Here is a 14,206-nt window from a genome sequence, read left to right on the forward strand (position 1 = left end):
GAACCAGCTTTCTCCTCTAGTTCTTTCTAGTATCAAAGGTGGACTGAATTTGATATATCATACTGAGGTACTAGGCATTGTGGCTTGATACATCTTAACTCTTAAAATACTGGTATGTTCCAGACTGCCAGTCAAATCCATGCTTACTTAGATAAATGATTATGAACTACTACCTTTCCCAATATGAATGAATTACATTTCCTTTGATTCACTGGTTTCCCTTTAATCAAGATTATGTTGGTGTTTAGAAACTGAAATACAGCATTATATAAAATCAGTATTATTTTAATTGCAGTGAATGGTAGGCTAATGATGTGAGTGCATCAATTGAGATTTATGGTTCAGCAGTAATGTGAAATTACTCTTTTAAAAAACAGTTGTAATTAAATGATTCTGAGAGAAGTGCAGTATAGTCCGCTTTGTCCTTCATTTTCTACTCTGGAAAGGTTGTTTCGTGCCCTGATTTGCTGAATTTTGCTGATATCAGCCCATGTCTTTCCATTAAAACAAACTTTTCTTGGGCTTCAGCAATGCTTATAGGATATTGTGGTGTTAGGAGACATAGCTGGATAAATAGTACTTTAAATGAGGACGTTTCTGATCTTAAAGCAAGATCAGTTGCTACTGTTACTTAGATAAGTATCTGAAGAAATTCTAGGCTGAATAAAAATTCTGATTGCCAGGGCTTGCAAGGGTAAATTGCTCACTTATCTTTGCAGGGAGATGGTTGGATAAACCAGGGGGATTCTATACCTCTCCCCACAAACCAAGCAAAATGCATTGCGTCATGTTTCTTAAAGGGATTTGATGTTGCATATGTTATTACAGCTTGCAAAGACAGCCAGTTATGTGACTTTTTTTCTCTTTCATGTCTTAGAAACAAGACTGCCAATGGAGATTATCGGAAGGAGCACAGAGAGAGGAGTCGCAGCCCAATAGAGAGAGCTGCTGCCCCAACAATGAGCCTTCACGCCAACCACATGTATGCCTCAATCCCAAGCTTGACCATGGATCAACCTCTAGCACTGACCAAAAACAGCATGGATGCAACCCGGACTGTTGGCATCACACCTACACTGACTTCTGTGGAACGGCAGCAGGTACTGGCTTCTAGGTTGACAAGAAACTCTGGGTAGTTGTAGGAATCCTTGCTGTAGACACAATGAGGACTTCCCAGACGTAAGCAGAACGTATTGTGACTTACAATAGGTAGGCAATACCATTCTTCAGGCAAAATGTATTTTTAAAATGCACGATGAATGCCACAGCTCGGTATGTTCAATGTGTATAAATTGCTGGTGTTTAAATGTACCTGTCATGGATTTCTTAGCCTACCTGCTTTTCTGATGCTTTGTTAAGCTTGTTAATGCATGTGTTTGAATCGGGAAGGCAAAGTCTGAGTTGCTTTTTGGTTGAGTGAGGCTCTAGTACCCATTAGGCAATAAGTGATGCAGGTCACAGGTAAGGAGGGTGTTTAGGCACAGCGTGTACTCTCCTTGGCAATGAGTGAGTGCATTCCTCCCCTCTGTCCCACCTCTCTCCTGCTGGGACTCGTGAAGAAGAGGCGCAAGATAAAAAGGAGCCATGGAGAAGGCGTACAGGAAATTCTGCACTAAATTTTCCAAGTGAAAGAAGGTGGAATGATCTTAGGTTTTTTAGATAGCCAAAAGGAGACTTCAGAGTTCATCTAAACTGCCAGAAGTCGATGAGCCATTTTAGTTGGTATGCAGAGTTGTGCATGGACCTGAAAGCAGAAGCTCTGTTGTTTAGAGCAATATTATATCACTGTTTGGTTTTTGCTAAACAAAAGTAATGATATTTCATAAACTTATACTTTCTCTAAAATGGTTTTGTTTTCTATATGCTGGGATAGGGGGATGTTTGTTTTTTTGCTTGCCTTCTTGTATGTTTTACTTGTTCTTCTTGGGATCTGCTAAAGATAAGCTATTCTCTATGGAGGTTATACGGTAACAGTTTTCTTGCATGTCAAAGTCACTTTTCCTTCTCACCAGTTGAGAGGAGAAACAAGCTAACTGAGCTGTGGTGAGCTGCGGTGTGGGAAACTAAACTGGCCTGTGCACCCAAGCTCTTCCTCCTTCCCTTCCTCTCCTCCTTCCCTTCCCTTCCTCTCCTCCTTCCCTTCCCTTCCTCTCCTCCTTCCCTCCCCCCACTACGATGCACTGCAAAGGGTAAACGTTGAGTGGATGGTCTTCCAGAAGCTGGGCTTTTCCACATGTGATTTGGGCATGTTTTTCCCCTGCAGTGTACACCTCACACCTACTGTTGTAGGTTTTCACCGTGGTTGGGGATGGGCAGCAGTAAGGCTTTCACGTTTTGCTCTGCCGGAGCGCCTAGCTTGACACTGGTGTTGCTGCTGTCTTGCATCATTTGGCACGGCGAGCGCAGAGTTATTGTTCTGGGCAGAACAGCTCTTCCACGCTCTCAGCATTCGGTGATGACAGAGGAGGAAGGGACAGGCTTCCACTGACGACACTGCTGCCCTTTGATAGCATTACTGCTATTTCTCAATTTGGCAGCTAACACCGACACTCCACTATTTTAGTGTGTTTGACTTGGGCCGACTCCTGCTGCCCACAACCAGATTTCTCTCTATTTTGTTATCTTTGATATTCTGAGCCAGATTACAATCTGTTTTCTTGGGGAAATAGGATGTTCAGGTAAGAAATCATATAAGAAAAAAATTGTATAGAAAATAAGAAACCTTTGCTTGATTTTTACCTTAAGTTAACATGTTGAATGGGATTTCATCTTACTGTATGCTTCCAATAAACAGGAGGATAAAAAGGCACTTACTTTAGGCAGTGTAGTGGTTATTCAGCAGCTATAGTCACTGTTATTAAATTCTCAGCTTCTCATCTCAGTATTTTCACATAAATATGCACAGCCTGTTCAGTGTACCTGTACGTGATCACACCAGGGGGTTCGGTACGCTGCCTTTTCCCTGCCCCTCAAATCCTGGGTGGTGTTAGTACCTGCTCTTCTGTTACCTGCCTCTCTGTACTTCCCACCTCTTGCATGTCTAAAATAGCTTTCTGAACAGATAAGTATGTATATGCTTCTCAAAAACAATACTTTGTAGATGTACACAATCTTGGCCCCTATAAAAAAGAAAAAACCTGCCATCCTTGAACTGCATACAGAGAAATCATATAACTGGCTTTTTTTTTATTTACTTTTTGACTTTGTTGTCAGTGCAATAAGATGTAAATATCATTTTTCCCATTGTCTGGACAAATCATATTAAACCTTCCCTCAAAAGCCCATCTCTGTTACTTCAATCTTGCTCTTACTTGGTCTAGACTAAAGTACCACTAAACAATGAAAGCTCTTTCCTTCTTCATGGACCTTGTATGGTGGTAGGTAAAGTAGTGATTTTTGTGGGTTTGCTGCAGGGATTTGTAAAATGGGTAAGAAATTAAAACTGTGTTAATTGCAACAATTCTATTAATCTTTTAGACATTTAACTTTAATTGAGTATAGCAAAATGAACTCCTTGCATTGTAAAATATACTAAAGATGCAAAGCAAAAATATTTAAGTACTTGTGTTATTTCCCTTTAGCCATCTGGAGAAACTTGGGCATTTCTTTTCCTAAGGCCTTGTTTCAATATAACACTTACACTTATTACAGTTGTTTACCATGTATTTTATATTACACTTTGCATAACGTATACATTGTGGAGTTAAGATTGCGTGAATACGTGTTTTGGGGAATTGGCATGTGTTGTTGAGAATGGAGAAAGGACGATATTTCTTAATGCTAGAAAGGCACATAAATTACAACAGGAAAGTACTTTCAGGCAACACTTGTTCAGGAGCTTTTCATGTTTCATATCTTATGGGCTTTTTGTTTTCTGGCTGAAGTATTGAATACAGAATTAGTCAGTCTAGGAATGCTAACTTCTAAATGAAGAATGATGCCATTAAAACTTGTTTAATGCTCAGGAGACAGTTTTCTGTAAGATTTGTAAAGCACTTCTGAGTCCTGCAACCCAAAGGACTCGTGGACGTATATGAAACGAGTACTTACTGTGTTGACATTTAGTTCTGCGTATATTAATGAATCTGAAATGGAAACGGTGTAAAATCTCCTTAATGCTTTCAGTGATTTGCTTTTATACTGTCTTCTTTCTGGATTGTTGCTTGCCACTTAAATGACTAAGAACCATTATGAAAATGCATTATTTTATTAAATGAAAGAGAAGGAAATAATTGAATATTTGGGGTTTAATATGCTCTATTGGATTGGATGTTTTACAAGTTATTTCATTGCCAAGATTCAGTTAAGTTTGTACCTCTCTCACTGTACTGCAGTGAACTACAGTAAGTATGGCTTTGTCTAATTACCTTATCGAGTGACCGTTTTTTTTCTTTCATATTAGAACCGTCCATCTGTAATCACATGTGCTTCTGCGAACAACCGAAACTGTAACCTCTCCCACTGCCCCATTGCTCACAGCGGCTGCGCTTCAGCAATGCCTGCCTACAGAAGACCATCTAGCAGTAAGTGCAACTGCCTGATTTGAATTTGTGGAGAACAAGATTTTCTTGCTAGCTTTAACCGCAGGGGCATTGGTGTATTAGCCTGAATAAAAGGAAGTGAAACAAGATGCACCTCTTCTTTATCCGGTCTACCCGGGCAGAGACATGTACCAGCACAGAGCCCCTCTGCAGTCTTACTAGCATCAATCTCATGCCACAGTGGGAGGTACCATTTCATGAAAGGTTTAAAAAAAACCAAACAGACAAATAAGTCATTATGTTTATTTTAGTCTAACTGACAAACAGCAAACAGAGAGGACCCGCAGATCCAACCATGCTATTATTTTAGGTGCTGTAGTTTTCCCAGTCTGTCTTTCAGTAGTCAGTAGACATTTATGATTCAGATGCAGTCTGAAAAACCTTCTTTCCTGTAGCTACCAGTGCGCTTCCACAGCACATACCCTCCACTGCTCTCTGCGTGGATCACACGCAGCTCTGGAGGGCAGTTGCTACAGCAACCCAAGCAGGGAGCTTTAGCTTTTTACCTTCAGTGCAATTAGTACTTTTCATGAAATCTTTTCATGAAGTACCTGGAAAGAAAGCTTGGGTTATTCCTCTTCACTCCTTTTCACTGTGTGATTAGGGGAAAATGGAGCCTTTTTCATTTCAGTCATACAGCTACTGACTCAGACACAGCATTTTCAAAAGTGACAGGCTCAGTAAAATAGGAGGGAGGCTTCATCCCCCCAGAATGTGGCAGTGTAATGAAATCAGCATGAGCTGGTAGGAACCTGAAAGACCACAGCAGGTTGGGTTTTTTTGAGGGGGGTGGGGTTTTTTTTTGTGTTAGTTGTTTTGTTTTGTTTTTTTAAGAGCAGCATTTTGTTGAAAACTGGAATAAGAAGCCAAAGTGAGTTTTGGAACGTCCAGACCCCAGAGGATGTATTATGCCCTTAGAGAAATCAGTAGCTGGAGATCTAAGATGTTCGAAGTTTTCCAAAAACTGCTGTTACTTACCTAAAGAGAGCTTCTTCATTGAGCACCTAGCTGTGTTTACATGGGCTCTGGAATAGTTGTAAATATTTTCAGAAAATATTTTTCTCTTGTCACTTGAAAAGGTCTTTCTGCATGATACTTGCATTATTTTAGGATCAGTTAAGGCCTTTCAGGAGCATGAAGAATAATGGCATCGAGCCTGACAGTTTTAAGCATTTCTGAAAGATGATGTCTTTTAGACACACAGGTTGCGTGTCTAGACTAAAACTGCAAATCTCTCATATTTAGTCAGAGGAATTATTTATTACTTTTACCATTCAAAACCTGTTTTTCAAGGTTCTTTTTCTCTTGTAACAGTATCACACTATTTAAGTGCTAGTACCTAAGGCAGAAGTAATGATTCATGCAGTTTTCTAGCTTTCTCCTATTATGAGCATGTCAAGTAAGATGAAACCCTTAAATCAGCTTGTGACATACAGTAATTTAGGATGGGGTCCTCCTCACATCTGACTGTTACCAGCAGACTTGAGAGCTGATTTAAAGAACAGTTTTGATTTTTAATTCGATTTAAGCCTAAATATTAAATTTTATGTGCTTGTTGGGGGAGAGGGTTTCCACAGAAATTGGAAATGTGGCAATGCAAAAATCCTGGTATGAACGTGAGGGAGAACTATAATTATATATAAAATGGTTATCTAGTGCAGGTCACACAAGTGCAAAGATACTTAGCCTCGTTTTCTTCTGCATTTCACATCCTTATGTTTTCTTTCCCGGTCCCCTTTACTACCAGTTGTATGATCTAAGGAAGTCTTGCTTTAGGCATAGATGATACAAAAATGGGAAAAAAGCAAGGACTCTGAAAGCAGTATCTGGTGCCAGGATTCTGCACTGAAATAACATTTCTTCTGCCTCCTTTCCCCCATCTAGCTACCACTGCCTGTGACCCAGTGGTGGAAGAGCACTTCCGCCGAAGCCTTGGCAAGAATTACAAGGAGCCTGAGCCAGTGGCAAACTCTGTGTCCATCACGGGATCAGTTGATGACCACTTTGCCAAAGCACTTGGGGATACATGGCTTCAGATCAAAGCTGCGAAGGACGGCGTGTCCAGCAGTCCTGAGTCTGCTTCGAGGCGGGGCCAGTCTTCCCCTTCCTCCCACATGGTCAATCATAATCACTCTCCCTCTGTGGTCTCCTGAAGAGAGGACCGTCGCGTTTGTGAATTTGCATGGTTTGACTGAGCTTTGAACAGTGCTTAAAGTAGTGTTGGGGGAGGGGAGATTAGTTTTCAACACATGTTTTGGAGTACTCACTTTTTTTTTGTAAAAGGGTGCCCTTAAAGATGATAGCAGGAACTATTTCATAAAGATTCATATGATGTAGCATCCTTTTTTTTTCCTGCCTCAATTACCAAAGAAACCTCTGATGCAAATCTGCTGCCCCTTTAAAAAAAAATGCACGCTAATCCACAGAAGCCATTACACATAGTTGGTTGACCCAAATGCTTTTTGCTTTACTAGCTTCTTGCGACTAGAATTTGTCTGGTTTGCTTACATTGCCTTTTTTTTTTTTTTTCCTCTCTGTGAAGTAATTTTGTATGTATATACTTGAAAAGAACTGTCATGTATGATTTGCACTATTGGAGGAGGACTGAAGTTGCACAGCAACTTTCCGGAAGATGCTAATATTTTGAGGGCAAACTGCTGAAAAAAGGGTTTAAGGATGACATTTCTATCAGTTTGATTTTTCTTAAAGCAAAACAGCTTTGGAAGGGGAAGTCTCATACAGGTTATAGGTCTTTCTCTCTTTAGATTTCAGGTGCTTAGTGCTTGCAACTGGACTGCATAATTTACAGAACACGGGCATTTTTTCCTAAACACTGCAGTTTGTTAGAATAGAGCTGAGGTTGGAGGGTTCAATAGTGCTTAACGATGCATGTTTTATGAAAAATAGCTGGTATCTATTAATGTATAGACAGTAAGAATCATAATACTTATTAGCTTTTCTTCAGAATTAGTTTATTTTTGTCAGTAACAATCCTAGATATACTTACTGCTGGTACAGTTGTACTCTATGATATTTGTATTTGATATTCACTTTAGTAGCAGCCAGCAAAAGAGGACAGCCTCAGGACAGGCCTCAAATGATGCAGTTTAGAAATATATGATGCGTGGTACAGGATGCTATAGCTTTGCGCAAGACTGAGTAATTGTTTCTGTCTGCAGCACTGTCTGCTTAACAGGAATTTGCTTCCTAAAACTAAGTCTGTGTAATCCACCTTTAACTAGCTGCAGAAACTGCTACCATTACGTATCTTGGCTGGACAACAGATTGTTACAGTTTGTGAAATATGATCTTTAATTTTTTTTAAGCTTATTCATAAACCTATGCCAAGTTGCAGCATACATTCCTCCATTAGAAAACTTTATACAGGTATTACTGCATTTATTATCATTTGCTATATTAATAGCTACTAACTAGAAATTAGGCAATAGAGGCAGGCATAAAACCACAGCTGTGCTAGTACTAAGAGCTTCTCTTCTTGTTAAGTGTAACTACTCTCCCCCATACATTCCATCTTCCCAGTACAGTTGCAACTAGGTGTTTTTCTTTTTTTTTTTTTAATACTGGGTTACCTGAGATGATTGGTTCAGTGTAGAAAGTTAGAACTAGTTGGAAGATAAACTACACGTGATGTATTATGGACTGTGTTACAGTATTGGGTCCATTGTGGCTTTTATTTTAAGGTTTTTTAAAGTTAAGCTAATTAATTTGGAAAAGGTGCAGGGTAAAAAAGGATCAGGAGATTGGCTCTTACTCTTGTTGAGAAGGTGGCTGCTCAATTTTCTTTAAAGATTAAACAAACAAACAAACAAACAACCTAAGCCCCCAGTTTTACACATTTCACTACCATCTTACTGGGTAGTCAACGCTTACCTGCTTTGGCATTCAGTACCCTACTCTCTGTAGGAAGATTGTTAAAAGAACACTTTTTTATATAGGTAACTTTAAGACCATCGTTACGCTGTGCGTAAAGAATGTACAGAGAAATTTGTAGGTATTTTTTGAGGAACAATTAATTTGTTAATGATATGTAGCTATTTAATTTTTCCCTTTCCTTTATTGTAATCATTCATTTTTTTGTTTGGAGAAAAAAGTTGATCTTTTTTTTGTTGTAGATTTGTCTGTAATACAGTAAAAGTGCAGGAACACAGTTATTCTATGAGAACACTGCATTAGCATTAATAGCCACTAGTTTGTTATTGCTACAGGCTACTGAGCATTATAACAGTAAAATACTAATACTGTAGATGGACTCTGTGGAAAATGTGACTCCTATATTTCTTTGTAAACACAAATAAGATAATGTTTTTAAAGCTAATATTTTCAATAATAGCTGTTTTACAAGGTTACATTTACTTATCTGAGATAGGTAAATGAATTTGAGGGCAATAAAGATTTAATGTGGTATGTCCAGTAAAACATATATTAGACACAATCATGTTACGAAAGCCAAAGGGTTGGGGGGAGGTGGAAGGAAACTCAACTGAACTCACCATCATGCTGCGTGGTGAAGTTTCTTCACAGAGCCAGGTTCTCTACAGTTCAGTCTGAAAGATTCTGTGTTTGTAAATCTGTAATATACCATTCTTTTGTGGCCTTGTTTCACCTGGAAAAAAAAAAGGGTTGGCAGGCCATCTTTTTTTTTTTTTTTGTACTTAAAAGTAGCCTTAAAGAACAATAAAGTGCTCTTAAATCACAGGTGTGTGCATATTCTTCTGAATTTGCTTGGGAAGAAAGGAAACCGATTTCTATACTTTGTGAGTTGGGAGCAGAAACAAACTACTATTCAGGTCATGTTTTCCTTCAGAGGAAACCCATCTCTTTCAGGACTTTGTTATCCTGTTGAAATGTCAGGAAGGTATATTCTGTTTTTATTCTCCAGAAGTTGAGGAGTTTGTCCAGGAAATAGTCTTTACAGCTACAAAGTGAACCTGTTGCTGCCGCAGCAGATGGACAGAAATACCAAGAGCTTTAGGAGCGCATCTCTAGCCACTGAACACACTACTGGCCAAATTCCCGTTGATCAAGTCTTTTTGAGCGTTTGCCCAGTACTCCTTTCCATAAGGGGCTGAAGCAGCTGTTCCTGTTGTTCCTAATGTAGCTCCACAGTAGCAACTCCCGAACAGTTACTGTTTTGGAAAAAATCAGCTAGTCAAGCATTTCTGTAGCGCTTGTGAAAAGATCAGTGTCTTCATTTTCTTTCGTTTTGTCTTGTCCCTCAGCTTCTTAAAGTTTTATATTAAGAACAAAAATTATTCCCTAAAGACAACAGCTGTATTTTAAATGCAGATAGCCATGGTCTTGGGTTTTGGGTAAGCAGCATTTCAGTAGATCATCATTCATTTGACCAGAGACAGCTAATTCTTAGAACTAAGCATTTTAATTACCTGCTTTTGAGAAAGTTCAGGTGAATCAGACAAGAACCTTCAGAGAAAATTCAGCTTTGAATGTAGCAGAGGTGTCTCCAAAATTAAAAAAGGAAGTACTAAAAATAAAAAAGATATAGAGTTAGTTACTATTGTATTGTATATGAAGTGACTAAATTGTGTGACAAAGAAAGTAGGCATTAAATGCTTATACATTGCTAAGGTAAATGACTGTTTTGGGGGTGTGGGAGATTCCATGAGAACACACCAAGAATGATTAGTTTAACACATCTGAAAAACATCCCTCTCTCTCTAAATACGCATGGAAAGAAGCCTAAATACATGCTTTAAGAGCCTTTGGGAGGGAGGCCAACTACAACAAGCCTCACACGCCTCTCAGTCTGCTTTCTGAAGGGAGCTGGTTTCCTTTTAGGAAAAAGTCATCCCTACATCAACATTTTGGAGGCAAGATGAAACAAGACAAGCAGCGCTGCTATCTTTCAGGTCAGTAGCTTATTGTGTGTTCTATCCTGTACGTGGTAAAAGGAGAAAAAACAGTAATTTCTTCATACTCCATGAGTTTTCTAATTAGCAGCAGGCACTAAAGTCATTTTACACTAAAGGGGAGCACCGTGGCCTAGAAAACTGGACACCACACACACACACACACACACACACACACACACTTCATACTGTTACCAACTCCTACACTGTGTGTAATAGTTTACCTTTTTCTGTGTGTGAAATGTAGCGCAGCTTCAAGCTATGCTTTTGTACTCTTCCCCTGCATTCTTTCTGCAAATTTAAATTCATACAAAAAAATTTAATTTTAGAAGATAGCTCTGAAAGCACAAATATGCTAGGGATTGAGTTCAGAACTTTATGCTTGCTTCAGTGAGGGACCTCTCCTAAACACAATTTTTACGTATTTCAAGCTTCTTTAGTGGTAAAAACAAACTTTAAATAGATCCAGAGGCTAGACTGATGGACAGTGACAGTTTGACACAATAGTGAAAGAAGCAAAAAAGGTAAAAGAGAAGGGAAATTCCCCAAATATATTGTGTGTATAGATGCAGTATGCCTGCTACTTGCCAAACCTATATTCATAGTGTCACTGGTAAACGACCACTGAACCTATCCAGCAGATAGATTGATGTTTACCCAGTGAAGCAGACAGGACCTAGGACAAAGTTTGTTTCATTTAAGACTAAAAACATGAAGCAGCAAAGGGAATTTAAAAGAAGGGAACAAGCTTGATTTTGATCGGGATGCTGGAACTCCTCCTCTATAGTCTGTGTCAAATGCAGGCAGATTGGAGTCAGATGGCTGTAGAGGTTCCTGCCACTGCTGCAGAGAACTCAGCAGGGAACTACTGCGACTGCTCAGCTGCTCATAAAGCAGTCGCACTTCAAAACTGGCACATGCACAAAACTCAAAATTGTAACCAGCTCACCATCGTACGCTGGGGCTGTAACTGCACCAGTTCAGAAGCTGCTTCATGAGCAGCAGCTGAACCGTCATTGCAGCCGGGCTGAAAGTTCACAGAGGGGTGCAGGGGCGTGCGGGGGGTGGGAACAACTCCAGATGTTCCTAGGAGGCCAAATCAGTCGCCAGCAAAAAGATGTAAAATTGTCTTTCAGCCTTGTTCAGAAGCTCTTGTACAATAGCAGAGCAAGGAGAACTCACTACACACTGTGTAATAACTGCTTAGATGATAAAAGGGATGAGCCACAATGCCTGCATGAATAAGGATGTCTCCAGTTTCCAAATACCATGCCAGTATGTCATGCTGCATAACATGATCCTGGCAAAAGCTCATCACAAGTGTTTTAAATGTTATTTGTATGAGCGTGCTACTCACCAGAGTTGGCACACACAGGCTTGATGGGAAGAACGTTCACTGCTATCTTGAGATCTCTCTTGAGGACCAGTGAAATAAGAAACCAGATTGCATCTTCCCAATATACGGACGCTTCCATTTCATCTGGCATGGATACAGACACAAGTACGCATTAAACATAGCACCTGAAGGGTGCCTCTCGGACTCTTTTCCCTTAGCACACAACGTTATTACATAGCTGGACTATGCTGTTTGTTGAAGCACACTCCAGCACTGGAAGGCCCACATCAGAAAGTGCGCCAATTTAATAACTAAACAATTTTAACCTCTCTGTTAATGGGGACGTTCTGCCCACTCTAGAGCAGCTCTCTCAAGTATGGTTCTTGCACCTAAGAGAGCCAAGATAGATAGGTTACCTGCTTATTTTTAAACTGTGGTTACAGAGCGCTACGTAACAGCCACCTTGCTCACCAAAGCCCGCTCACTGGGTTTCGCTGGCTGCTCTCTGACCAAAGCGCGCAGGACGCAGACCGGCGCGTCCCCCGAGGCACGTGCAGGAGCACTCCTCAGGGCCCTTGCTCCGGCTCAGGAGCGCACACTCTTCCTGCAGGAGAGGGATGGACTTCTACACCCAGGAAGGCCTGCCAGGCTTGCGGGGGCAGCACTGCCCGGCAGGAGTAATAACTGACACACACATGCTTTTCCCCATCAGCAGGGCGCAAGCCTTGACACGGGATCAGCTCTATTTTCTGACTCGAGCGACGAGGACGGACTGAGGCTCAGGGCGCTGAGACGATCAGGGCCAGGGCTACCAGAACTGGGTGGCTGTCACTCACCTTCCCATACATGGCAAAACCGGGAGTACCGCGGTCTCCTGAGTGCCAGCCCAGTACTCGATGCGCTACAGCACATGGTCTGCCCGCTGGCACTCTGCCTTCAGTCTTACAACCATCTAGAGCAAGGAGATGTCCTAAGAGTGCGTTCAAGCCAGTCCTGCCCGCTCATTGGCCCAGAGAGACACTATCATTTCTGATTTTCCCTGAGACATTTACTAGCTTACAAAAAAACTCAGATCTCAACATCTCTCTCAACACAGGCTGAAAGAAAGATGCAAAATAAGACTAAGCCCAGTGTAGAATAGCCATTGCAAAAACAGTGGCTAAATCACATGATAGAGCATAAGCTAAACTTTACTTTTAATTAAAACTCAAAAGGGCAGGTCTGGACCCAGTACATTTTATGCGACAGTAGGAAGAACAGCTTGCACCAGCCAAGAACCTTGCCCAGAGCCCTAAAGCTTTTAGTTCAAAACTACAATACGAATTCCTAAGTCTTTGGTCTTCCAGAAAATAATTATAAACAGGAGATGCACTTATTCAGGCCATGTTTCAATCTAGACTAACTGATTATAACGGAGACTTTTTTCAGCCTTGGCATCAGGTTTGATTTTTATTTGTAGAAATGTTTCACTATTCTTCTGCTTAATTCTGCTCAGATATCTGATCATCGCATGTTTGCAGAAAGCATATCTAGGAAGGCATGTTCCAGTGAGCAGAGCAGCACACAAATTGCTCTGCTAGTGTGACAGCAGGACTCCTGTGCAAGCCACTTCTGCACAGATTTTTCCTAGCTGCGACAGGGAAATGTCACTGCTGTGGGCAATGCCGTTGGCCTCTTTGCTGACGTGCTCCCCATGCCTAAACTTAACTCAGAGGATTTCCCCTCTCCTCAGGAACTTCCACACCATTAAACATTGATTTAGAGGAGACAGCTCTCACCGGACCAGCATGGCCGCACTGTGGAGAGACCCAGATGCTCCGCTGAGACTGCTCTTAAAGCCTCCATACATGTTTTATGCTTGACACGGACAACGCTCAGCTCAAAGAGACTCACTCAAAGAGGAAGGAGCAGCAGCTGTCCAGATGCGCTGTCTTTGAAAGAGAGCGATGTGCAGGCCCTGGAGAGACACCGTGGGGTGGTGCCAGCCTGTTCCCAGGAGGAGCTCCTCCCGTGCGGCTCCTTCCTCTGGGGCTAGAGAGAAACAGGCAATGCTCTACTGAGGCCAACTCCATCCTCACGTGACAAGAGCATCTCCAAGAAACATTAAATATGAAATCCTCGTGTTTGCCTTCGACACAGTCAGGAGGCCAGTTCAGCAGGCAACAGTGCGCTAACTTGCACTAACTTACAGGGTTTTGTAGCTGCTAAGTGACGTAACACTTAAGACAAGCATTTATACAGACCGACACACCTCTCTGTTAACCAAGGGTGGCACGGGATTAATTATAAATATTATGATTAACAAGCATTTATAATTTAACAAAGGTGGAAAAATGAAGTTTCTTTTTTTATAGCCTACTTTTAAATGACAAAGCAGTTACTCAGTTCCAGTAAGAACACACTATGTTACATTGACATGAGACTATTTCAGCCTTTTTTTG

At 40.9% G+C, this 14,206-nt stretch overlaps 1 protein-coding gene and 1 long non-coding RNA gene across 3 annotated transcripts in view; one reads left to right on the forward strand and one right to left on the reverse strand.

Annotated features, from left to right (window-relative positions):
* VGLL4 (vestigial like family member 4) overlaps window positions 1-9,257 on the forward strand; it is a 91,016-nt gene extending 81,759 nt beyond the window's left edge. For both annotated transcript variants that reach the window (XM_067303858.1, XM_013945282.2), the window contains 3 exons: window positions 878-1,100; window positions 4,403-4,523; window positions 6,426-9,257. In XM_067303858.1, the coding sequence (XP_067159959.1) occupies window positions 878-1,100; window positions 4,403-4,523; window positions 6,426-6,694 (613 nt within the window). In that variant the 3' untranslated portion in view covers window positions 6,695-9,257. The remainder of the gene's footprint in view (window positions 1-877; window positions 1,101-4,402; window positions 4,524-6,425) is intronic.
* A 577-nt stretch (window positions 9,258-9,834) lies between these two features.
* Window positions 9,835-13,771, reverse strand: LOC136993205 (uncharacterized). Its single transcript, XR_010885435.1, has 3 exons — window positions 13,659-13,771; window positions 11,787-11,909; window positions 9,835-10,044 (listed from the first exon to the last, which is right to left on the reverse strand). It is a non-coding gene; the product is annotated as an uncharacterized lncRNA (long non-coding RNA).
* Between the last annotated feature and the right edge of the window lie 435 nt (window positions 13,772-14,206).

This window comes from Apteryx mantelli, chromosome 12 (genome assembly GCF_036417845.1).
Source record: "Apteryx mantelli isolate bAptMan1 chromosome 12, bAptMan1.hap1, whole genome shotgun sequence".
Lineage (NCBI taxonomy): Eukaryota > Metazoa > Chordata > Aves > Apterygiformes > Apterygidae > Apteryx > Apteryx mantelli.